The 26,599-nt window shown below is 37.3% G+C and overlaps 1 protein-coding gene across 1 annotated transcript in view; it reads left to right on the top strand.

Annotated features, from left to right (window-relative positions):
- Positions 1–25,821, top strand: part of CFAP43 (cilia and flagella associated protein 43) — a 44,484-nt gene extending 18,663 nt beyond the window's left edge. The window contains exons 11-39 of the mRNA XM_017725882.1: positions 211–291; positions 1,104–1,252; positions 2,282–2,385; positions 3,379–3,519; positions 4,301–4,470; positions 5,235–5,387; positions 5,862–5,992; positions 6,694–6,844; positions 7,423–7,521; positions 8,270–8,347; positions 8,818–8,943; positions 9,383–9,487; positions 10,134–10,250; positions 10,871–11,080; positions 12,514–12,720; positions 13,883–13,972; positions 14,714–14,791; positions 15,606–15,731; positions 16,276–16,395; positions 16,479–16,586; positions 18,020–18,106; positions 18,409–18,497; positions 18,834–19,035; positions 19,813–19,925; positions 20,456–20,612; positions 21,458–21,622; positions 23,590–23,670; positions 24,714–24,867; positions 25,519–25,821. Coding sequence (XP_017581371.1) covers positions 211–291; positions 1,104–1,252; positions 2,282–2,385; positions 3,379–3,519; positions 4,301–4,470; positions 5,235–5,387; positions 5,862–5,992; positions 6,694–6,844; positions 7,423–7,521; positions 8,270–8,347; positions 8,818–8,943; positions 9,383–9,487; positions 10,134–10,250; positions 10,871–11,080; positions 12,514–12,720; positions 13,883–13,972; positions 14,714–14,791; positions 15,606–15,731; positions 16,276–16,395; positions 16,479–16,586; positions 18,020–18,106; positions 18,409–18,497; positions 18,834–19,035; positions 19,813–19,925; positions 20,456–20,612; positions 21,458–21,622; positions 23,590–23,670; positions 24,714–24,867; positions 25,519–25,676 — 3,750 coding nt within the window. The 3' untranslated portion in view covers positions 25,677–25,821. The remainder of the gene's footprint in view (positions 1–210; positions 292–1,103; positions 1,253–2,281; positions 2,386–3,378; positions 3,520–4,300; positions 4,471–5,234; positions 5,388–5,861; positions 5,993–6,693; positions 6,845–7,422; positions 7,522–8,269; positions 8,348–8,817; positions 8,944–9,382; positions 9,488–10,133; positions 10,251–10,870; positions 11,081–12,513; positions 12,721–13,882; positions 13,973–14,713; positions 14,792–15,605; positions 15,732–16,275; positions 16,396–16,478; positions 16,587–18,019; positions 18,107–18,408; positions 18,498–18,833; positions 19,036–19,812; positions 19,926–20,455; positions 20,613–21,457; positions 21,623–23,589; positions 23,671–24,713; positions 24,868–25,518) is intronic.
- Positions 25,822–26,599: the final 778 nt, after the last annotated feature.

The raw sequence follows: 26,599 nt of genomic DNA, 5'->3' as shown, positions 1-26,599 counted from the left end.
CACAAAAATTTTTGAAAGTATTCCTTAAGCAGGTGTACCTTGCAGCAACTGGACTTAATGAAAAGCTAAATAATCCCAAGTGAAGCTAGTAACCCTTAATCTGCTATGATAGAGATTAGTTGAATTTATATTCTATAGGAGATCACTAGTCACTTCTAGACTATTTGGTTATTTCATCCTCTTTTGACTCTGTTTTTCTCTGTTCAACAGTCTGTAACAGTTTCAGGTGAAGTACAAGTTTGGTCCTTGGAAGATGGAACTTTCCTCAGCAAGCTAAACCTTGGTATTGAGGTACATGAAACCAGGATCTTATATCGTGACTGATACTTAAAATTTTTATATTTTTCTATTGATAGCATAATATTCCACAGATTTGGATCAACTAGCGCTGAGCAAAGCTCAGTAATGTCTTTGAGCAACCCATGGATGAGATTTAAAGAATATTATGTTTCACAATGTTTCCTTGAGCTAATCATGTCATGTGTTTATCTTGACTACAAAGCAGAGGAAACATTTCAGCCACATGTCCTAGTGATGTGTCTTTAAGCACATCTTTGTAAACAATACCTAAATTTTAATTTTTATGGTATTCCTTTTTTTTTTTTCTTTTTAATGAGTAACAGAAAAGTTTTGAAGGTATAAAAGCTAAATGCCTTGACTGATATGAAAAACAGGTTTTAAGAATTGAGTTGATAAAAATATTTCAAAGTGTTAATGCTTTGTCTTAAGATGCATTCAAACCCTGAAATCTGACATAGTAAGGAAGAAAATCCCTTTCTGTAGCAGCTGTGCACAACAGTGCACTCACTGTTTTATTTAGGTGAAACTTCTTTTACTTAAAATCTGGAGAGTGGATATAATGGTTGGTATTTTCTGGAAAGAATAGAATTAGCTTTTAATGTGTAGCTACAAAGCATAGATTGAATTTCCATGATGGCTCTAAAATACTTTCTTTGTTAAAAACATGTTTTTTAAATAAACTACTTGGGTTTTCTTCTTCAAATTTTAGGGACTTTTAAATAGCAAAGGAAATGTCATACTAACAAATAGCATAATATATAAAAATATGTTGAACTGTTAAGTATCTTCTACTTCTCAACTAGGCAACTTCTATGGCTTGCTGTCCCTCCTCCAACAGTGTTGCTGTAGGGACCCAAATAGGTCAAATCTGTTTTGTTGATGTTACCAAAGCTGAAGCTCCACGCGTTGTTCACAAAATTTTCCTTTCCAAACTTCCAGTGCTGTCTTTGCAGTAAGTATCTAGTAGGGTAGGAATATTGTCAGTTTATTGTTTGAGTAATGATATTGGTTGAGAAAAAAAAAAAGAAATTTTTATTTTACAAATAACCAATTAAAATGTTTTAACAGCTTCTATGTTTTTCCAACATATTCTGAAGTGCTTGCAACAGGTAGTAGCAGGATTTATATAAGAGAAATGTAATAAATCTGTATTTTAAGAAGGTTTAACCAAACACAGAAGATACTGAAGTGTAAGATGCTTTCTGACAGATCACCATATGCAGTAACTATTCACAATTCCATGTATCTGACTTTAGAGGGTTATTTCTCACTGAATATAAATTTAAGGTTTTGTGAAGTTAAGTTTAAGCCTTTTGGTCATCTCTTTTTATTTGGTGCATTTTTGTTACCGTTGTTAATTATTCATTTGCTTAAAGTTCTGGAATTTACCAGTCCTCTTGTAATTCGCTCTAGTGATCTAAAAGGCTTTTTTTGTTTGGTTGGGGTTTTTGTTGGTTGGGTTTTTTTCCCCCCAGTTATTGAAAAATCTGAGAGTGCATTACTCTACTTTGCAAAGGATACAATGGATTTTGAACTGCTAAACTTTAATATAAATCTGCCTTTTATTTGAGACTCAGATGTGTCTCTTTTCACAGCTACCTAAGACAGAACTTTAAAAATAGATACAGAAAGCAACTTGTTCAAAATTCAATCAATGCAAAGACATGTTTTTTCAAAATAATATCAAGATCTGTATAATAGTTTTATTTCTAAAAAAGTGAATGTAAAAGAAATTCTGACTTAACAAAGTTGTTAATGCGGACTGCTGTGGAGTATGATCAGCTTTAGATTGACCACCCACTCAATTAGAAACTGCATTCATAGCACTGGGCTTTATATCAGACCCTAACCGTGTAAACCCAGAAGCTGAAATTTGTGTTTATGCTCTCAGTGAAGTCAGCATGTTAAGGGAGTGAAATTATTTGACTCTTTTTATTGACTGTATTGAATTGATTTCTACTTGGATTTGCATTTTACATAGTTATGATCAGAGGGGCCAGTTCCTCATTGCAAGAGCTACAGAAGGACACATCTTTATTCTAGATGCTCGTCCATCAGAATTATTCCAAGTTCTGGGATATATAGGTAATACATGTAACAACATTAATTACATTTTCTTCTCACTATTTTCTGAATTTTAAGTGTACTTGCCAGTCAGGCTAAGCCACTCACCTTCATTCTACTTATTTTCTGGGAGGACTAAACATATTCTTCCCACCTATTTTGTAAGGACCGGAGTTCTTTTTGGGGTTTTTTGTTTTGTTTTGGGGAGGTTGGTTGGTTGGTTGGTTGGTTTTGGTTTTTTGCTTTTTTCCCCCCTTTGTAATTTTAGTTAGCAAATGTACCAATATTACCTTCTTTCAGAGTATGTATAAGTCACAGGGAAAAGAATGGATTAGCTGACAAACTGATCATAGCTCCAGCACAAAAGTAATAGTGGTAAACTAAAGAATTTTGTGAGAATTTGGATTAAAAAACTGTAGATTATGATCATTGTGTGTAATCTCCTGTTACAAATTTCTACCACAGTCATCTTTAACATGGGGACTGCTGAAATTGTCAGCTTTGCTGATTGATAGTGAGGAATAAAATATGATGAATTTTAACTCACAAAAAAAATTTGAAATTTGTGAATTTATTTTTCCAAAACCAGTATTCTTACAGATAATATCTGTGTGTATCGACATTCACCATAATTTTAAGTATAAAGGACATTATATTATCATTTTAATTAATTTATCTCCTTAATTTTTGTAATTTGCCTGATCATTGTCTGGATGGCTTGTTAGAGGAGGGTTTTTCTGTGTTTTATCTGGCAGTTACCAGCAGACAGCCTCAAAATTGCTACAATTCAAGCTGGAGGTAAATTCAGATTTGACTGTGTAGTGTAATAATAATGAGCTTGTGCTTAGGGATTCCCAGCACCCAGTGCCTAAAGCGGAGTTGAGTGCATGCAGCACTCCTGAGCTGAGATGTATTCCAAACTGGGATCTCGTTTTGTGTCACAGGATAGCTTAGTAAAAACAAGGTTACCATGCTTCAGTAACAATTTCCATTGATGTTCCTTACCTGCTTCAGTACTGGCAGATGAAGTGCTCCACCTTTCTGTAATTTCTGACTTAAAGAATGACTTAGTTGAAGTGATGGTACTTCTTAATGTAGCAGAGGTCCAACAAGCACGACTGGAAATTTTTCATCTGTCTTCAGCAATTGCAACAGGTAAGAATTGCAATATATACTAACTTTTTCTAGGGCAACAAGCCTAGGATCAGATTTTCAAGTTACTTACGTTTAATTTTTAAAAGGCTGTACATTTTACAAACTTTTCAAAAAGTAGTTTTGTAGTTTTCAACAAAGTTAATATTTTCTTTAAATATTCGGTAATATTAGATTTTTTTGTGCCTATTTTTAGACATATAAAATGGGGCTTTGTTTTCAAAGTGGCTGAAGATCTACAGTTATTGTCTTCATTTCAGTTTTATATCAGGTGCCTCGTCAGTCTTAATTTCAGGTGTCCCTTTAAAGCTCAATTTAGGGAACCAAAAAGAATAAAATGTTCTTTTGAAGATGTGAACTGCAGTGTTTTAACCAATACCACCCAGGCTGTGTGTTCCTCGTGGCAGAGATTCCTAAAATAAGTTCTAGATGAACGCAGTGGTGACATGAACCTTCATGCAAACTAATTAGCACTGTTGATGTAATACTCAAGAAGCAGAGTAAATTAGTGTATGCAAATTGTCACAGCACTGTGGTTAAACTGTTTCTCGTACTTCTTTAGAGCCAGTAGAGCTATTGCTCTGCTTCACTGCAGTGTGCTACATCAGCACAACTCACTGAGTTGGTGTTAAATCTAAGTAATGAATTCCCAATCTCTTCCCTGAAAAGTTACATCACGCTCACTCCTTGCTGAGGATCATTTTCATAATTACATGATAGAGAAAGCACCTGCATTAGTGGTAGTGATGCCTCTTTCTCCCTCTTTCTTTTGTCAATCTTTTAGATAATGATAAGTATGTGAATGAACAAGGAGTGTTTAACACTAGTGACTTGAAAAAGGAGCAATATGATCTGGATTGCCCTTTGAGCTCAGCAGTCAGATTGAAGGATAACATTGTGTATGGCTACTGCACCTGTGCACCTTTCATCTGTAAATACCACCTCTCTGAAGAGGTAATTCTCTGCAGTTGCTTTACTTTGGGTGATGGTTAAATACCAGCAAACAAAGGCTGTAGATGAAATTAATATAGCAGGATATTATCTTAAAGAAATCCTCTGTCCACTCAAAATACCTATTCCATACATACTCATCAACTTTTAGTATCCTAGCACTTGCTCAGAAACCTGGCAAAAATAATGTCCTTGTCCTATTATATTGGTTCTTAAAATCCACACCACTTGCAGGCACTTCACATGTGGCTTCTGTGCTGGAGCTGTGGGTTTGTGCAGTCTGCTGAGTGACCTGGGCATGCAGCTCCTGAAGGGGCTGAGCCAATGTGAGCCCAGGACTCTCAGATGCAAACCCAGCCCAGCCTCACAATGAAGTAGTGGGAGCTTCAGGAAGCCACTGTCATTGCCTGCTGAAGAACTGCAGCTCTCTGCAGCTCACAGGTCTCCCAGAGTTTTGAGTCAAGGTAAGTAAAAAGGTGAATTCTAAAGGTCAGCATTCCTCCTTGACATGTCACATCCTTTCTGAGCCAAGAAATTCCAGGCTCAAACATACTGAATCCAGACCCTTTTGCAGAGATGAGAGGCAAAGCAGCAGCACAGCAATGGCACTAGTTACTAGATTAGTAATTACTAGATTAGTAATCCAACAACAGTTTAAACTGCAGTGCATGTGGTAACCCACAAACCTGTCATTAATCTTCTCAAAATGGCATAGATATTTCATAGATACCATCTGAACTGCTGCTAACCTTTTGCTTGTTTGGCAGAGTAAGTTGGAAGATCCATCAGTATATTCATCAGAAAAGAGGATTCCTAGCAATCAGTTTGGATCAGGTTTGCTCTGTTTATCACCCAACAGCCAGTGGCTGGCAGCAGCAGCCAAGGATGGTGTTTTGTTTATCTACAATACTTCTACTCTGGTAGGTGGGCGTCTGGGCACAGGCTTTGTTTGATTTACGTGAGACAGAAGTGTGAAAATTACTTTCCTTCACTGTAAACTTTCCCTCACCTGAATAGAAGGTGTTTGAGAAAAATTTGTGTTGAACATGGACTGATACAGCATTATACAGGACCATTGTTTTTATAATGAATGTGTATACAGTCATACAAACCACTTACTTCCTTCTTCAGTAAATCTTAGTGTAGATAATTTTGCTACTGTTCTTTATCTCCTGCAAAATCAATATACTACAAACTTGTCCCATGTGTAGTCGAACCTTTTAAACTTAAAACCCCTAGTATTTTATGTACTTTGTGTTGCCATTTTGGATTGACTTTTATCTAAACATAAAGAAACATCAAAATATTTAAAAAATTTAAATAATAAAAATAATTTAAATACGTATTCCATTATAAAAATGTATTTGCTGATACTGCTTCTATGACTTCTCTAGGATATACTTGCTCAAAAGCATTGTCAGTCGTATCAAGGAGGGGGAATCAGATCCATGGTATTCTCCCTGGATGGCAATTTCATCCTAGTTAACGGTGAAAATGATTGTGCCCTGGTGTGTCTGAAGTGGAAGTATGTATAAAGTGGCAACTAATATTGATTGTGTCATTTCTTGTATCCTGACAGATTAATTTTTGCATCTACTTGTGATTCTAGACTTCATTTTTCTTAGTCTCAAAGTAAGAAGAATTGGATAGAAATAAAATCATTCCTCTCATCTTTAGAGGCAGCTGGCCTCCCTAGCTCCGGAAAAGTACTGCACTTTGGGTCTGATTCCAGCACAACAGACAGGAGTATCTTCTGGGAAGTATTGCCAGTAGTGATACTTCTTATCATTCTCAAATCAGCTCTGGAAAGGGCTCCCTGGGGATGTAAGGAATGTAATCTCCTGAGTTACTATTTTAACTCAGTGATAAGGAGACATCACAGCTTTAATGGGAATTCCACTGTGGCTATAGAGAGCTCTTAACAGACATTAGGAGTAAGAGACACTTGAATGTACAGTTTTTCTGTGGTAAAATCAATGTTCAGGTAGATGCATAGATTAAAGATGACTCTGTCAGAGCAATATTTTTAATATGGGCAATCTGTCTTTCAGAATTTTTACTTCTTTGGAGACTTCACTTAATTATGCAATTCTAGAACTCAAACAATACAAAAATATTGAATAGGCATTTTAAAATTACTTAATAATTGTGTTATAATGAATATTTAATACTTTGTCCTTTTCTATAATATACAAAAAATACATCAGTTCCCTTTCTGTTTACCAGGGAGATAAAAGAAACTGAAGTAGAGCAAGCTGCTCTTTACTGGCAATCTCTTCTTGAAATACTGAACAAGTCTACTTCAGATGAAAATTCATTTTTAAAATCTATGCCAGAATGGAAGTTTGACCCAGAGTCCACATCAAAATCACTTCCAGTAAAGAAATTTAATGTGTTTTCTTTATTTTTATGGGGGAAAAAGTTTGATCATTATCCTGAAATTGTACATGATAAAAATTGTCCTTAATACACTGATCCTTTTGTTAAAGTGGAAGAATAAGTCTGAGGATAGGCTGATTATGCTTAAATAGTAATTTGCAGAAGAGTACTATCAAAGAAATGGAAAATTTATGGGAAGATGACATTCACATCTTCAGTTTCACTTGGTTTCCTAAGGCACAGAAAACTGTGAAAGTCAGTTTCTCCTCATGTGAAGTTACGTGTCATTCCCAGTGAGATGTTACTGCTATACATTGTGTGTTACTAATTCTGTATTTTTCCATTGGAATCAATCAAACTTGTGATTACAGAGATTAGTCCAGTTGATCATTTGACTCAAAAGGCGTTGCACAATAGCAAGGGTTTGCAGGATCAAATCTGGGTACTGGTTAGGCAACAAAAATGTAACACTTTCTAAGTGGTGGTGTTTCTAATGGGAGTCCACTTTTTCTTTAATTTCCATCTTTCTTTCACTCTCTAAGTACCTGAGCTAGACGTCTATATCCTTAATTTCAGGAGGCACCACTGAAATCTTCCACTGCAGAGGTGGCAGAAGAAGATGGAAACGTCACAAATACCAACGACATGACATGGATAGGGCAGAAAATGCAGAAGGTACTTTCACAGAACAAGTACTAATCGAAGCCAGAGTTTTCAAGGGTCATTAGTTACTTGGGGTGCTAAGGTATTTGCTGTAAAGGGATCTAGTTTCAAAAGCTTTTCTCACATTTGGACTTCTCTTCAACCATTCTGATCTAGACTTTTAGAAATTCTAGGTAAAGGTTATAAACACATCAGAGAATGTGCCAAGCACAGTAGGAGCTCTGAAGACCAGAAGAGCACTTCTACACAAGGAGTAAAGAAAAAAAAAGCAAAGAAAAAAAAAGCCTGACAAATTCACTTCTTTTGGAAACTTATAAAAAGACTTTTGTATTCTAAATGTCAAAAAGTTGCACAGAAGATTATTACCAGAAACCAGGCAGGTTACTCAATGAAAAATGAAAGCAGTGAAAATTTTCAACAATGAAAAATCTAAGGATTAAAAAATTCTGGCAGTAGGCTTTATGCAGGTCAATGTGTCTGTAAGCATTGCACTTGTAATTACGTCTTTCTTTAGTTAATCTTCTTTTTTTCAAGCGCTGTTGCTGTACAACCAGTTTACAGTGTGACCTGACTGTGAGATCTGTTTTCTCTTGTGCAATTCTAAGGATTATCCTATTCAATTAGGGTTGTGTCTATTTCAGGTATTAACCCCTCTGGCATTTTATTTTCTGTATAGAAAATGTTCCTTTAGATTACTTCAGTATTTTTTTTCCTCTTGCCTTTTTTTTTGTCTTTCAACAATACATTTGTTGTATGTCAGGTTATGAGAGAAGACACTCGGAGATTTGCTAACCAGAAGGAAGAAGTGCAAATGGGAATTAAAAAGCTGCGTGAAACTGTGAGTTTCTTACAAGGGTAATGGCTCAGCTTCCCAGTTTTGTTTACAAGAACACTTCCTTTATGGCTGTGAGCTCTAGTGCTCAGTTACATTTTTGTCATAAACTCTGAGCAGACAGGTATTAAAGAGATGTGTCTCTTCAGGGACCTGAAGAACTCCTAAAACTGCCAGGAGTTACTGTCTGCTTCTCAGTTTCCTTTGCTCCAAATGAATATTTTGTACCACCCTTATACCTTGTACCTTATACCTATATCTGTCCCCTCAGCAGGCTTATTTCTGCCTAACAACCTTCCATTATAGAAAATACTGTCCTCTCTTTTTTCTTCTGTTTCTTCCCATAAGGCAGTTAAAAGTGCAGGTAATTAAAATAATTTTCTCTGATATCAAGTTCTATAGTGTTAAAAATAGCATTTCCCCTATTCACGTTCAAATTACTTTTTATTCCTTACACTCATTTTTTAAAAAAACAGATTCAGAAAATGATGCATGAAAATGAGCAGGTGCCAGACATTGAGAAACTTGAGCACTGGGAGTTCAACCTGGATTTAGAAGAACAGGAACGAGTGCAAGAAGAGGCTGAACGAGACGTGGCCAGGGTATGGCAAAATGGGGGAACATTTTAAAACTGTAAGTGGAAAGGAGAAAAATGAGTGAATAGCAGAGGATTATCTCAAAGTTGTGTTCACTGCTGAGAAGCAGAAAAACGGAAAAGTATTTAAAGTCACTTTTTGAAGTAGGTGAAACTGCTGATGCAGACAAGCAAATTGGAATATGATTTATGCCAGAAACTATAAATCTCACACTGTGGCCTTGGGCATGTTGCTTAAGTTCTAGAATGCTTTTCATCACATAGAAAATGATGCCTTCAGTACTATGCAATATAGGTTTTGGAGAAGATGGTAGTGATAGTCTAAGATGATGAAATATTGATAATTCATTTTATCTGTTAGTTTTCTTTCAATAATTCAATGCACATTGTCCATATCTTGTTACTTTGCATCGCATCTTGTTATTTTCTCTTCTGTATCTTGAAAGGCGAGGAAGGAGATTGAGATGGAGAATTTATCCTACTGCTATTTGCAAGATTTAATCAAATATGACTGCTGGGATGTTATGTGTGTAAAAGGGCGTGCAGTTAAGGTAACCTCTTCTTTTTAAGACATTTTCTGCAGTAGTTTATTTATTCCTTAAGGTACTGAGACAAAATAACATGTTTCTGATTTGCTTATGGTGTGGGGAAAATTTTACCTCTTCCCAGGGCTCAGGGAAATCTTTTATTCTGTTCATTTTGTCCGAGCCTGGCTGATTTTACCTTCTAAGGTGGAAAAGGGTGCTGATTAGCAAATAGGCAACACTTTAATTCCTTGATCTCAGACAATATAGAAGTAAACACTATTTTTCTTTGTGCAGTCCATAGGATTTCTGCTACACAGAACATAAAGGCAAAACTTAACCCTGATTTTGCCTATTGTAAACAGAGGGAGATGAGTGAAACTGATGGTACTGGATTATCCTAAGGGTAGTGAAAGAGCAAGTCATTTTACAAAAAAAAAAAAAACTAGTTCTGGTTTAATTCTGTGGATAAAGATGGATAAAGAGACCACATCCATAGATTCTTTTTAAAAACTGTATTTAATACATTGTCTGTACTAATTGATCCTCAATTTTATTCCTGATTCTAAGAAGCCTTTGTAATTGTTTACCATTCAGGTATTGAACAAATTAACTGATAGAAACATCCTAAAGAAATTCTTACTTTGGGTTTTTGTATTTTAAATTTGAGCAGTGCTTCCATATGGATTGTCAAGTGAGTAATTATCCACTGAAGGAACGTAGTAAAGAAGAGCTGGAAACTTTGAAGAAAGTTCTTCACTTAAAGAAGACTGAGACAGCTGATCTTAAGGTACAGATCATGATATTTTGAGCTGGCATCTTATCACTTCTTTATCTAATTACATTCCTAAGGCTCATTTTCTTGCTGTTGAAGTTAATTTGAAAATAGAAATAAAGACGAAATGTTGCTAAAAAAGATGTATTAGTCTTAAATAATCACAGAATATCTGGGGTTAGAAGAACCCTTTGGAAGTTTATCTAGTCCAACATTCCTGGAGCATGCAGCACAGGGTTGTGTCCAGTGAGGCTTGGAATAGCTCCATGGTGAAAGAATCCATAACTTCTCTGGGCTACCTTTTCTCACGTTTGACAACCCTCTCAGGAAAAAGAACCCCCCAAGCCTTCTCCTTCCTGAGGGTAAACAATTCCAGTTCTCTTAGTCTGTCCTCACATGTAAAATGTTTAAAGTCTTTACTCATATTAGTGGCCTATCACTGGACTTGCTTCAGTATTCCCAGTGTTGTACTGGGGAACCTACAAATGGACCCAATATTCCAGATATGAACATTTCAACTTGTATTATTTTGATCACTGAGCTTAATTGAAGAATATAACCTCTAGAATTTTTTTCATCATGTGCCACTGGATCGTGTACAAATCTAACACAGTTGCCATGTTTGTGACATGCAGGCTCAGAAGAAAACTCTTGAGGTTGACTCTGAGACTGCTTTATCTGAGGAAGAAGGAGAGAAGGCAGCAGAAGAAGTGGCTGACAATGGTGCATCTCACTGCCTAAATGGAAGCCTGAGCTGTCAGTATGGTGGCGACACATCTACCCTATACCACCAATGTGACTTGCACACCAGGGAGCAGAAACTCCATCAGACAATATTATTGAAGGTGATACCTTCTGAAATTTGTCTTACTGCAGTGACACTCTCATATCTGTTGGTTTTCACAGCAGTCACAGCCACTGTTAGATTTTGGACATACTGACACTAAACAATGGAGAGTTGCACCAGTCTCTGAGTAACTGAGACAAAAGCTGATAAATGCACATAGTGCTGTGGATTTTCCAGCTTGGGTTTGGAAGAACAACATATGAAATTGATTATCCAGTTTCAGGGTATCTGTATCCTTTTCATGGTGCATTTTAGTAAATGGATACAGTAAGAGAGACATATGCTACCCTCTTAAAGTTCTACTTTTCTTTGTTGAGATCAATTATCTCTGCTAAAAGAAGAATTTATCCACTCAGAATACATGTTTTTTAAAATGATTATAAGGTCTGAGGTCTTCTTAAAAAGTCAGTTTCCAATGTTTGTTTGTTTAATGGACACATTTTACTTATATATGTCAGAGAATCACATGAAAGCATATTGAAACTGCAGGTTGCATCAGGAAAGTATATCCTTTGCTCTCCCTTCCTACACCTGTGACTTACAGTCTCTAGATTTACAGGTCACATGTTTTTTTCTTTGAAGCTCCTCCTTCTTTCAGCTGAAGAGGGCCAAAAAAAACCAAATAGACTGATTTTTTTATCTGACTTTGGCAGCAGCATGTTTCTTTCAGATTCTTTCTTAAATGCCAAATACGTAGAAGGAATGAATAAAAATTTCTAGGGAAAAAAAAAGGCAAAAAGAGATCATCTGCCCAACTCCATTTAACAAAGCTTGAACTCTGCCCTTATGATTTTCCCATAAAGGGTTTATCAGTTTATCTCCCTGTCACACACACAAATAGACACATTTATGATTCTGATGGCTTGAGGAGTAGTATATAAACATGGATGGATGTGACCTGTGATGCCTTTTCCTGGTCTTAAAATCAAGAATCAAACACAGTTGGAAGGGAAAAAGGGATTTTACCTTGGTATTTATTTTAAGGATCCTTAGGTGCACTACGTCCAGGTCAAATGCACCTCAATGCACACCACAATGCCCACCCACAATAGATCAGGTATAACATTCTAGGTCTTACTAATTAGCATAGCTATCAAAAATTCCCCAATGAGAGGCTTGAATGAGCCCCCGAAGGAGGGTCTGAAAGCCCCCCCCCCCCCCAAGGAGCCTTCCCCTGGATGGTTCTATCTTAGTTTACAGAATGTGATCTGGAGAGGACCTTGGGGTCTGGGGCACACTGATCCCTAACTCTGAAGCTTCTGAAATGTTTAGTCTCCTAGCTTAACAAAATAAGTCTAAGAATGTAGGCTAAAAACCACTAAGAATACAAAAAGGTATAAAAAGGTATATAAAAGGGGTATAAAAGAAAAGGCAAAAAATCATTATGGCATCACCTGAACAGTACTGCTGTTTCCTTTTTCTCTATTCCAGGATGTAATTTACAAAGTGAAAACTGCTTTTAATGAGGAATTTGATGCAATTGTACAACAAAAGGAGCAGGAGATAGCACGAGTGAAAGAAGCAAACATGAAGATCCGAGAAATCCTGGAACAGCTTGAACTTCAAGTGGAAGTGTGGGAGCCAGTCCTTACAGATGATGAGATGCCGGAGCGAGCGCTCACTGTTCAGGATTCAGAGGTGTCTGAAAAATGCATCTTTCTATTTCACCCATTCAAATCCAGTTCTCTAATTCTTCACATTTCCAGACATTGTGTCAGTACTGAAAAACCTTAAAGCAGCTATGTCTGTATACTTAAAATCATCTTTTTGGCTCATTTTCTTCCCTTTCTTTTTTAAGGAGAAAAGACTTAATAAGTCAATCTGAAATGAAAAAAGTATATACAAAATTAATTTATTGATGTTAAAAGTTTTCAAAATGCCCATAAATTAGGTAGGAATTCTTTGTTCCTGACATTCAAACTGGGCTTTCAGGAACTGCTTCCATAGTTAAGGGTTTGTCTGTTTTCTCTGAGCGCCATTTTGAAACAAAGTAGTTTCCAACTGAAAATCTAAGTATTAGAGCATACTTAGTAATGTACTTATAAATTCAATTAATTATTTACAAAGAAACAGCGTATTTCTTATGCAATATATTCCACTGATGTTATCTGCTCATGTGGCCAATCTTTTCCCATTTCTCTTTGCTCTCTCACTAGTGCATGTTATCCCACTGTAAGAATAGGCATGCACAAAACACAACTAGTATCAACAAAAGTGATGGTGGTTTATATTTTAAGATATTTAAATGTAGTTTTTGTAGCTGTACAAAAGGAGAATTTTCATCTTGAGGAATATTGTCATAGAGCAGAGAAAGCATTAAGAATTTGTATTACAGCATTGTCATGGTTTAACCCCAGTCAGCAACTATGCACCACACAGTTGCTCGCTCATTGCCCCATCTCATCAGGGTGAGGGAGAGAATTGGAAGGGTAAAAGTGAGAAAACTCATGAGTTGAGATTAGAACAGCTTCATAACTGAAATAAAATATCATAATAATAACAACAATGATAATCATAATGTAATTAATTAAATTAAAACTTAATCATAAATGTAATTAAGAGGAAAATAATAAAAAGAGAAAGAAAACCCAGGAAAAATAACTGATGCAAATGAAAAACAATTGCTCACCACCAACATACCAATCCCAAGGCTGAGGGATGCACTGTACCAGCTACTAGGAAGAAATTTAACTCCATCCCAGCCAAAACCAGGACCACCATTCTTCCAAAGCTTCTTAGTCCCCACGTGATCACGTTTGGAGAAAAGAACCCTGATATGAACCTCATTTTCTTCCTTCAGATTAAAGCTGAGAAATACTTGACTCAAGAGGAGAAAGAGCAATTGGAATTGCTGGCTAAGCTTGAACGGGAAAGACGCCTTGCTGCTATGGTAATTAAAGTAGTATCCTTCTTACAGGCCTTTGTCTCTGGTTAGGCTTTTTAATTAATGCAGCACTGAAACATGCCAGTAATGTAGTATGGGAGAATAAATTTAAACTGGTAGGTAACGATATGTGCCTTTTCCCTCTTATTATTGTTTACAATCAGAACTACATAGGTCAGCTGGGGGGAGAAAAGATAGTGTTAGACTCACAGTTTTTAAGCATGTGCTTAGGGGCAATTTAAAATACCATATCAGGTGGCTGGGAACTAGATACATGTCCAAAGTCATGCTACTGCTCAGTCTGGAGCTTTGTGCTTGATATGTGTTTGTTGATTGAGCAGCCTCTGTTCTCCAGGGATCAGACTAGGAGACCATAGTGCTTTCCTCTGGCTTTAAAATCTATCTGTAAAAAAAAAGATGGTTCTGGCCCCAAAACAGATCCACAATAAGACAGTGACACTACAACTTCCTTCATCATAGCTTGCCAGTTGGCCAGGAATACCCTATGCCTATGTGTTCTTTCCAAAACTACCAAAATGGCAGTTTTAGTAAGTTATTTGGCATATGAACATCTGTTGTTCATACAGTGAACTGAAACTTTTGGCATGTTTCACACACATCCCCAAAGAGCATCAATCTACTAGTGACACACTGAATAATCTAGAGGCGAACACTGTTGTTGTCCCCAAAACGTGCAATTGCTACTCTTCTTTTGTACCTTCAAGTACTTTTTGTGGTTGTTCCCAGGATGATGAAAGACTGCGTGCTCTTGATGACATGATGGGTGGAGTGCTAGAAATCAGGAGGGAAGACGTTTTGAAAATGGTGAGATGCGTTTCTGCCATGTCCTTTAGGAAACTTGTGGGCTCTTAATGGCAATGTGAAATTCAACCAGCAAACCTCTCTCTAACCTCAGTGACAGAAGAAAGCTGGAGAACTGTAGAATTGAATTAGGACCAGATAGGCTCCATAAGAGAGCATACACAAAAAAAGACCACAAGATTCTACTGCCTGTGTATGATTTACTCATCAACACCTGTTCCTGTCACAGTGGAATACTGGAGGAACATTATCCATTTAATGTATCATCATTACATCTATCTAATATATTACCAATATAACAACTATATTGCTGGGGGGAGGGTCTATCATCCATGGCTGTGATCTTACAGAAAAACATTGTTTCATTTAACTCAGCAAATATAGATAGAGGAAGGAAAGGATGTGAAGGAGTGCCACAGAAAAAGGGTAGGGCACACCTAAGCACTCCTCTGAAATCGATCTGTTTTGAAAAATTAGGACTCCACTTAGAAGTTTACATTAGCATGGAGTTAGATTTGGGGTTCTGAGACAGAAAATGTGGTGTATCTTGTACTGACAGTAGTATTTGAGTACCAAATACTTGTATTTTACAAGATCCAGTAGTGAATTCCTGTAAGGCAGTGAGTCTAGCACAATATAATTACACTAAAATTACTGGTGCAAGTAACAGACAAGAGCAACAGAATATATATGTTACTTTGAGTTGTACCTTACTAAGAAATATGTTTCATGAAATTTAGTGCATGCTGTAGTTTGTTAGCGTGCTGATGTAGACTTAATATTGCTTTTTAAGCATATTTTTCTTCAATACTTCCAGGATATCCCTCCACCTTCTTTTATATCCAGACCTGAGGATCTTTGGAGTGAAGAAGAAAAGAAAACATTTGAAGACTATGAGAAAAAAGTCAAGGAACTGAATGAAGACAAAGAAGAGTATAGAGAGGTAAATTAAAATGAGGAAAAGATGGATTTGTTCACAGTGCTCATGACCAAAGCTTCCTGTCTTTCTCAGAAGCAAGTTCTAAAAATGAATACCAATAAACAGGCTGGAATAAGAATAAATAATCATCAAAGATCATGTGGCATATTAAATAAATCTTACCTTAGACAGTAGAATTAGGCAGTCTCCACTTACAACAATTACTATGGGTAAAAACTTGTGATAGCCTAAGAAGGTAACTTTCCTTCACAAATGTACCAGTAGTATTGAAATGTGTTTTTCAGGTTCCATTCCCAGAGTTGCTGATGCCATACACAAATAATACAATTATATCTATTCTTCAAAATAGTATTGGAACAACATAACTTTATAGCCTGGCATAACTCTTTCCAAACAAGTAATTTCGGTGGCCTTTTGGCTGAATTACACAGTTCCATATTGTGCATTCTCCATCATCTCATATATATATATATATATCTAGAGACACATCAGAAATTATTTGTTCCTCCAGATGTAATATAACTGCTCTTGTCCTTCCCTTCCCCAGTTTCTAAGAAATGAATGGAAGAAACTTGAAGATTCCATCAAGGAAACAACACAAAATTTTGATGAGAGTGTCTGCAAACTCTCTGAAAAGAAAGTGAAATCACAGATGGTCATCTACCAGGTGTTGCAAAAAGCATTAATTTTTCATCTCTGCCTCTGTGCAGCAGAAATGTTAACTTTTATTATATTACAATCATTTCACAGGAAGAACTCAAAATAGTCAATCTCATTTATGCTTTACTGTTGGATGAAGAGTTGGACACCAGAGAAGCTGGACTTCATAAATTCCTTACAAAAAAGAAGAAAGAAAAAGTAAGTTGTCATTTGGAATGTTGTTAGGAGTAATGTCATGTTTACAGTACAGTTTCATGTGAAGTCTGCTCTTTCCAAACCAAAATCTTGCCATAAAGGACTTTCTGACAATTTACAGGGTCATTGGGGTTTTTGTCAACCTGTACATGTGACATACATATAAATACATCTGGTTTTCTTAATAGGTACTCAGCTCGGCTCATCTGTAGTTCTTTGGTAAAACTTCATACATTCAGAAGGGCATACTGCCATTTGTTTGCTACATATAATATTCTTTAGTACCTGGTATCAAGCTGAAAGTACCAATTATGTTGGATTTATGACAGGAAGATGCACAAAGAATGTGTAATGCCATCACATTTTTCACTGAGGTGTCCAGTGCAGGCCAGGACCATGCTGATGTGCGTTGCCAGTTCAAAGCATAAGACAGAGTGAGAGTAGCTGACCACGGAAGCAGAACGGACCACAGAGTACAAAGTGTTTATATTTTTATCAACCAGTTTAACCTCCTAGAGTTTATCCATTCCTGTCTAATCCCATAGAAGTCAACAAAAGCCTGGATAGCACAGCAGTAGATCTGGATTTCAATGCAAGTCTGCAGGTTGGTTCTGGCTCTTGGGACAATATTATCCCATTTGCCCACTTTGTCTTCATGGAGCTGTTCATGAGTCCACAGATAATATTCTGCTGCCTCCACGTGTCAGATGTCCTGCTCAGCCTGTGCAGAGCACCGTGTTTGGAGCTGCCAGTGGCACTTTGTGAGCTGCAGGGAGGGATTCCAAACAGGCACCTAGCCCCTACCACTGGATTGGATGGACTAGTTTTAAAGCCATCTGAAGCCAAGTGTACACCAGCTTACATTTTTCAAAATACTTTTTTTTTTCACTTTCTCAGTGGTCTCATTGGTACAACTTTTGGTCCCTGGAAACTGTCAAATACAACAAAACTGTCTCCCCAGCAGAGTATTAGCATTTAACAGCATCTATAAAACGTGACTTTAGTATGTTGACACTTAGCAGAACTCTGCCATGACAATGGGGAAATTGCATTCTAAAGTTAAGAACTCTCCACTGAACAACATTTGAGATTTTTTTGACTGGTCTTACCTGAGATGATGTGAAAGTAAAAGAAAATCTGTGTGGGGGAAAAAAATATCAACATATGTCCTTACATTCAATGTTTCAAAATGCTTGTAAGCACTTCTTATACAAATTTGTTACATTCTTAAGCAGCAGGCTAGTTTAATTTCACAGCACTTCATCTTCTAGCAGTATCTACAAGTGACCCCTGAAGAAGGCACTCTATGGTTACTAAAAGTAGCTCACATGGTTTCTCTAGAAATAAGGAAGTGTCAGCTTTATCAGTGTATGTGAATAGCCATTCAGTGCTTCTGCTGGCTGTTTCGTTCCTGAAATCTTTTGGTTTTACTATAGGTCAAGAGTGCAAGAAAAATCCTGACTGCAAAAAATGGTGTTGAGGCTTACACAGGCCCCTATAAAGACGCAATACATGAAGGGAAGGTGAGACTCTTGGAAACACAAGGAGGTTCAGAAGTTAAAAGTTAATGTTGTGTCTTGATAATGAGAAGAATGTACTTCTCTGTAAGCAAGAGTTCTGGTCAACTCACTGATCAATGAAATTAGGCAATAAAGGACAGTATGTGTCCTTTAAATTGAAGAATTTTTGAAATAGTGCAGATTCCCATGATGTTTGGGAGTGCTTGGAAAAGCACTGTATCCTGTATTTCGAAGATATGGGCATGCTGATGTTTTTTTAAAAAATGATATTGTGGTAACAAGAAAGCTTTCTTCCCCACCCCCAGAGCCTGGAACATGGTTTTATAGAGGAGTTTGCTGATATACCTGAGGATCTCCTTCATGAACTTCTACAACTTTACAAGCATCGGCCAGAGTAAGATCCCCTCCCCTGCTAATATTTCTCATGAGTCAAGAATGAGAATACTATTTATTCTAATAGTCTACATTATATTGCCTGCTTTTTATTGGATAGTTAACAATAGCTAATTTCCCATCATGCTAACAATTGCTATTTTGAATGTACATTTCCTTATTCACTCCACAAAACCTATTTTAAATGCAATCTAAATAATCATCAGGTTCCAAGACAATATTCTTAGTTTGTGTAGTCTTATCTATTTGCTTTTTGCAAGAGACTGAGGTTTGTGACCTTCTTCTATGCAAGAGGAAATACAAAGTACATCCTGTCTGTGCTCTGTGTGTGCACTAGGACCCCATGGACTGAAACCCTCCTTGACACCGCCAACCCCTATGTGAAGGGATCACCTGAGGATTGCCAAGATGCACTTTCCCTTTTAATGAAAGCCATGGATGAACTGGATAGTCCTGAGCACATGCCTAGTGGCTTAGACCAGTCTGTGTGGGAACGTTTTTGTCTGGCTAGACGAAATAAAATGGAGAGTGAGGAGCTGGTACGTAAAAGTCTTTATTTTGCCCATATACTTCTTGATATTTTGGAGTCTTAAACTTAAGTGGAGTTATCATGTATGGTCAAGCTAATGGTGAAATCCAGGATCCCTAAATTCCATTGGCCTTTGAAAGTTTCTTCTGGCCACATCAATTCAGAATAACTAGGAAGCCTGTTCTCTTGTTCTAGCTGAGTTGTTCTTCAGAGGAAAAATTAGCATGTTAATATGGATGGATTTGATCAAAGTGATTGTGATCTTGATATGGTTTCATTAAAAATAAAAAAAAATCACTTTCCTTTTCTCTATCTATACCAAAAAAAACTATAAGGTATTTGATTCCCATTACCTGTTGAAGTCATCCTCTCCCATTAGCATTCTACACTTGCACCAATGCATTCCAATATTTTTCTAGAACATAAAGAGCAATTCTTAACAAAAGGTGTTTCTGGAGATGTATTTGTTCATTATGAAAGCATGAATGCATAAATCTGAATTATCCAGAAAAAGATATACATGAAATTTGACCAAAGGAGATGCAAATATGATTTCCCTTCAAGTGAATAAACTATGCATATATGAACAAATAATTTTCTGAGCAGAGTACAAGGATTGTAACCTTTATTTCTCATATGCGGTACTGAGATTCTCAAAATACTGGGCTGCATTATTTATGTATACAGGTATCTTCTTAGGAACTTGTCTTCTCTGTCCTCGTCAGGCTTGCCCTGACATACTGACAAAGTTGAAAAAGTTGGGAATGTCACAATGTTGCTTGCCTAGGGGAAATGGAAGGCCCTAGCACTGGAAGAGATGCAGGCCTTTCTCCGGAGAAGAGTGGATGAAAATGAGAAGATGAAGTCAGAATTAGAGAACATTTTCCAAGAACTCACTTGGTAATTTTGTGTCTTTTCCTATGTTCAGCTAACCTTTAATACTCCACTAATACAGAACAAAAGTTACAAACAAAATTACACATCTCTGTTCTCCAACACTCTTTTATCTAGGTTTCATTGTTGCTTGGACCTGCAATATTTAATTTTTTCATGTACATAACATAATTTTCACATTCGTTATCATCAAGACCGAATCCCAAAGTGAAATATACAGGAAAATGGCTGGAAGTCTCTTCTGTTTTCTTTTCAACTGATATTAAGACCTCTTTTCAGTAATAACATTTTCCCTCAGAACATCTGCTAGAGTATGTTAAACTGAATCCAGTGGTTGAAAACTTCATGTATACACATACCATAAATTGCAGATTTTGTAGTCACTTTAGAAGCAAACAGAAGACAGGCTGTTAAAGAGTAAGCCCTACATGGACATACCACCATTATGTAATAAATACAACCATTGAGAATCATGGGAGGATTTATATAATCCTGTTGAAATCACTAAATGCTGTTTCTGTTTTCTGCCATCTTAGGCTGAAGGAGGAAAAGATGAAGCTTCAGCAGAATTTGATGGTCCAGTTTTTGCTAAAACAAGGACAGGTGGAATTGGGAAGTACTGAGGTCCCAGACTACAGTGATGCTGTTCTCATTAACAGGAGTGTTGTTGAAGAACTGAATAGCACTCTTGCGGTAATTCACATTATCTGAAAGGAATTTAAGCTTTTTAAACAAATGTATTGTCCTCCGGGGGCTCTGCTTTATCTCCAGTTTGACATCTAGTTTCAATTCAATACAACACACCAGCAGGCTCAGTTGTAATCTAGAAGCTATTAAGAATTCTCTAATGTCTCTTCTCATGATGTAAAGATTGCAGTGCAGACTGCTTTCTCGATGTTTGGTCAATACAATTTAGATCAATGAAATGGCAACAGTCTTCAGACACTCCATCACTTACACATATATTGTAAATAGAAAATGCTAATATCCTGGGACCAGTCCGAAAATTCCCTCGAGGCAAACTTACAGTCATGTTAAGAAGCATTTGAATAATAGCTCACATTAAATTAAAAAATTAATACAGCTTTTTATGTAAGGTGAAATTGGTGATGATACTTAAAACAGTTTTTCATACCTTCATGAACTGTTCATTTTTTAGGCATTCTAGCTGTACAAAAATTGCCTTTTACTCCTACTGCACAAAGCCTTCAGTAACATCTGCAAAATACCTTTAACAGAGCAAGCTTGAATTTGTAGACCTAAAATGCCTTTCCATTCTTATGTAAGATAGATAGATGGAGGGAGAGGGTAGTTGTCATTTTCTTCATCTATTTCTATGATCCAAGGCTGTGACACAGAGCATAAAAGAGAACAAACTTCCTTAAAAGATAACCATCTAGAGCAAATCCTGGAAAGAGACTGCAGTATAGCATGTTTAACTGACTAAAAATATAACTTTAGAAGCTTGCCCCTCTTCTTGCAAACAATTATTCCATAATCTGCAAAGTGTGTTAATTAGCATTTATCTATTTTTTTAGGCTCAAGGAGAAAAAAAAATTACTGCCATGGTAGAATTTAAAGACTTCTCTAAAGGGATAATACAGCTGGAATGGGAACACAAGAAAATGAAAATGCAGATACAAGATCTGACAGAGAAGGCTCGGGATATTGTAATACTACCTATTTCAAAAGATTGCCAGCTAGTGAGTTGCTTTCTCTAATTTGTATTTTAACTGCAGAAAATTATGCTGCCTATACCTGTAAGAAAGATCGTTTATATTTATACCTCGTAAGTCTCTTATTACCTGAGAAATATGACGCCTAATAGGTCAACAAGTCAGCTTTCAAAGGGAAGTTTTACTCATGAGATTAGCAGTGATGAAATTCTTTGGGACATTCAAGTGTAAATTAAGGCAAAATTAGCCCTAAATATTAGTGTTTCAAAACTGGCGAATAAGGAGTCAGGATTTTGCGCCACAAGGAACATCTTTTAAACCGAGCAGCATCCTTTTTAAGTGGAAGGTCTGAGGTGCCCCCATCTGGTATCACACAGAAATACCGTAACTTTGCTCTACACAGACACTGAGCGTTCCTGCCCGAGCCTCACGGAGTCCCACCCTCTCACTGCCCTCTTTGCTGGCCCAGCAGCAGAACAGGGAATTGTTTGCCATGCCTGGCAGGCAAGAGGGGGCAGCCGGCCAGCATGTCAGAACCGACATAGCTCTGAACAAGCCCAGCTGGCAGGCCAGGAAACAGAGGTAAAGGTCGTGGGACACAGCCAAGGATACTGCTGGGAGAAGAAAGGAGGAAGAAGAAAGGTTGTAGGGGAAGTCTGAGGGTATTGCAGTATGGGATGTAGGAGACTGCAGGGAAATCTTACGGGCTTGTGGTGATGATGTGGGTGGCATAAAGGTTTGGAGTGAGGGATGCTGGAGGATGGGTAGGCTGAAGATGCAGCAGTGGGGACATCTATAATGCATAGAGAAAAAGATAAGTGTTGGACAGCAGGTAAGGATACTGCAGTTCAATCAAAAGATTAAAAGAAAATTCAAACCGTACGTTTTCCTTAATCTTCGTTTGTTTCGCTGCTCTCCAAATGCTTGTTCTGAATGACAGCCACAGGACTTTAACTCCAGTCAACAGAACAGCTTTCCAAAGAGGTGATGTGACAATACATTGAAAAATTCTTGTGGCAAATTTATCACCAGTGTTGCCATTAGCTCAGACTTCATTAACTGATGAGCAGAACTCTCACCCTTCAGAGAGAATTAAACTGCCCATAGCAAAGGCATTTTCCAGTTTAATCAGAATTTGAGTGCCCTGAGGGGCTTGACTTATGTCACTTTTTGAGTAGAAATATGGGGTTAGTGGGAAAGACAAGGCAACAAATACCCCAACAATAGGAACGGAAAAAAGGATGGCTTAGATAAATGTGTGTGGGCAAGGACCTGAGAATATCTGGAATGAGGGCTGTTAATGAAGCAGTGAGTGAAAGAAGTTTAATTCTGTAGACAAGGAGCCTTCTGGGTCTTTCCTGCTTCTCCTCTTCTAACTAGAACAGTCCACAGAATTCTACCTGTCACTTTGGTGGGACAGTACTCTGGAAGGATGAATCTACATCTACAGAAACTTTTCTACTGCCCGTTACAGATCCATAAAAAATTATGGGGTTTACCATTTGTCATTTGATAAAGAGGTATTTTAGTAGCAGTGTGCTCAATGAAAAAACCAATAATTTCTCTGAAATCTCAATCACTATGCAGCTAGAACAGTAAAAAAAGTAAGAACGACTAGGAAGCCATTAGACAGAAAATAATTTTCCTCTCTAGCCTAAAGACAGACTGTCTTAGGCCTCCAGCTGTGTTATCTTAGACTACGTTATAAACAAAAGTATAGCTTGGGGCTTTTGACAATCTCAGCGTAATTGTTTGGCCCTTGTTTCCATCATAATTATATAATAGATAACATCCTTTTTAACAGCTGCACAGCCCAGTACTCATATAGCATCCAAGAGTATCCTTACAATGTCCATTTATGATCACTAGTAAGCTTTACCACTGCGGAATTTTAGTTCTTTGAGTTTCACATAGTATGATTTTCTTTATAGAAGGGTAGAATGGTTGAGAATTAACAGGCATAAGATAATTTCTTTCTGGTTTTACTTCTTCAGTTCCTAACTGTGCAGAACTACGACACCCACATCGCTCAGCACTTAGCCGGGATGGAGCAGAGTCTTGGTGTCATGGATAAGGTAAATCCTAAGTGAACCACCACATCTGAAAGTTTAAATGCAGCTCCTTGCCTTCATTAGCAAGAGGTGTTGGAAAGAATAAGGGCAATTGATATAGACATGCTAACTCAAGGACTGAGTACAGCCATAATAGCACACACACACACACACACACACACACACACACATATATTTTTATATATATCTCATGTATTTGTACATCTGGCTTTCAATAGTTTCCTCAACTTGAGCTGTGCTGTTTACAGCAGCAGTTCTCTAATGTTTGGAAGCAGTCATCATAGATGGATTGCTGCAGAGATCAAGCCTAGGGAGAGAAATCTACTTGCTCTGTTACTGGAATTAAATACTTTCCTATCCTGAACATCTGAATGCAGACCTGCTAATCACTTCTTACACAGCACCGCATATAAAAGTCACTCTTCCATTTCTAATGAAGCATTCTTTCAGTCTGCACTGTTTAATGTTTCTCTCCAAGAGCACCAGCGTGTTCGAAGTATCCCTGGCCCCTGTATTCAAAATAACAGAGACATAACAATCTGATTTGCTGGCTATCTCATCTATTTCTTCATTCAGATTATGACTGTCCTTGTTTTTAAGTGATTCCTCTGGATTTTCTCCAAGTTGTGCTAGTTGGCATCAGCCTCCTCTTCCTCTTCAAGCTTTAGTATTTATCTTGTCCCTTTACAGCCCATCCATCAGCAGCAGCATGTCCTTAAGAGCATGTCCTTAACTCACTGATTCAATTTCCTTCCTTTTCTCCCTTTGCCTTTCAAGTTTTATCTTTAATATATCTCTCTTCCTGACCCATACCTCTTTATTCCTTGGCTGCTCCTTAAATTAGAACTCCATAATCATATTGGGATACAGTGTGTGAAAGACACTATGCAAAATAAAGCTTAGAATGTGCTACTAGTCAAATCAACATACATGTAAGTTTATCAAGCTACAACACAGTGCTTAAGATTATAGCTTTTCATCATAAGTTTGTCTGAACAGTTTTTCTATGACCTCATATACTTTCTTTATTAATTTCAAATGAACAGTTGCACAAGAAGAATGTGAAGAACCATCAGAAAAAAGTTAGAGAGCTGAAGAAGGGCATCCGTCTAAAAGAGCAAGCAAACTACGAGCTCAGCCTGCAGCTGAAGGAAATGCTTATCTCTGTGTCAGAAAGGATGCACATCATTGAGGCAGCTGGTGAGTCCAGGGATGCACTTCAAGGCACAAGCAAAGAACGTTCAGAAAATAACTCCAAGGCGGGACAGTGCTGTTCTCCTCCACCAGCTGAGGGGCAAGGAATGCCTGTCTGTTACTGTGTGTGCACAATGAGCAGAGTCCCTCCTGCCAAAGCCTAACATGGTTACTGAAGAGTTACCTGGAGCCTGTGGCTCTTGTAACCAAAGCTAATTGACTAAATTCCTGAAACTATTCAAGTCAAAATATTACAGTCATTAATAACTTCATTAGGCAACATGCTTTCATTTTTTCTGAGAGCTGTTCAATGGGCTCCTTTCCACCCTTCCAAGAGAACACAGGAAGTAATGTGGAGCAAAAAACGGTATTCACTATTAGGAAAACTATAGACATCTTTCCACTAGTGGAAAACAGTTACAGATTTTCAAAACAGTGGGCACTTGCTAGAAACTAAAGAAAGCACGCCCAGTACCTTTTTGAAAGATTTTGCTTTATTCAGTACTATAAAGGCTCTTAAGCCCAACTGTGAGCCTTTTTTAAAATGCTTGCCTATTTTACACAGAACTTGGAATAACCCCAGGACAAGTCCCATGTAAATATAGACTACACCTGCCCTATGAGCACAGGCTAACACTAATACTTTATTTTATGCAGACACACGGGATATTTCTGAAAAGATCACAAAGCAGCGTTACCAAGAGATTTTGAAGCAGAAATATCTACGGAACTTTATAAGGGAACAGGAAAAACAGCTTACAATTCTTCAGTCAGAAGCTGAAAGTCTGAAACCAAGAATACTCCATATTGTTTAAAAATCAGAGTCTAGGTAGATGAATAATACCATGGTCTTATCTAAGGAAAAGAGTTTTGACATCTGATTCTTCTCCCTGAACTTTTCTTCCCACAAATTATTTCTTCTGTAATTCCTTTAAATATAACTTCCATTTGAAAGATGCAGGTTTGTCTGGTTTGTATTTTTTACCCCCATTATAGTTCAGTTGATGAGATTTATTTCTACTGGTTTTGTTATATAAGCCATGTAGCTCATTACAGAAAACAAAGGATACAAGAAAATGTCGACTGTTAGAAGAACAGGTATATTTGTATGTCCATTGTTTGCAATATGCAGTTGTAGGACCTTTTAAAGGTAAAGAAATCTCTGAATTGGCATCTGCTAACATTAATGTCTGTGGATTTAACATAATTTACCCTTGTGATGGCACAGGTGCAGGTTTCTGAGCAGATGTAGGGATGTTTTGTCCTGACCATGTGTGCGACCTGGCCCCCTCCCAAAAGCAGCTGTGTCTTATCATGGTATAATTACCCACAGCCAGCAGGAGCTGTGGCTGCTGCCACGGGCAGGAGCACAGGAAAAACAGGTTTGGAAGCATCTGGCCTCCTGAAATAGCTGCTAGCATCTCCCACCCCTTTACATTTGAGATGCAGTATATTCTCCTGCCAGATCCCTCCACAACAGCTAAGAAAAATAAAGAACCTATGATAAAATTAACTACTGCTGGAGCCCAATCTACCTGCTCGGGCATTTTCCCTGCATTTTATTTCCCTGCTTCATGGTGTGTGTCACTTCTTCTCCTTTCATAAATTCACATGACATCTAAACCCATTTCATTGTGAAAGCATCAATAGCTTTGATAGCTTAAAATTCTACATTTTAAAGAAAAATCTATTTCTGTTGTGATCCTGTACATCTCCTTTTTTGCTTTACCATCTGTAA

This window comes from Corvus brachyrhynchos, unplaced genomic scaffold (genome assembly GCF_000691975.1).
Source record: "Corvus brachyrhynchos isolate BGI_N302 unplaced genomic scaffold, ASM69197v1 scaffold61, whole genome shotgun sequence".
Lineage (NCBI taxonomy): Eukaryota > Metazoa > Chordata > Aves > Passeriformes > Corvidae > Corvus > Corvus brachyrhynchos.
The sequence above is the reverse complement of the archived record's forward strand: the minus strand, read 5'-3'. Positions and strand labels throughout refer to the sequence as shown.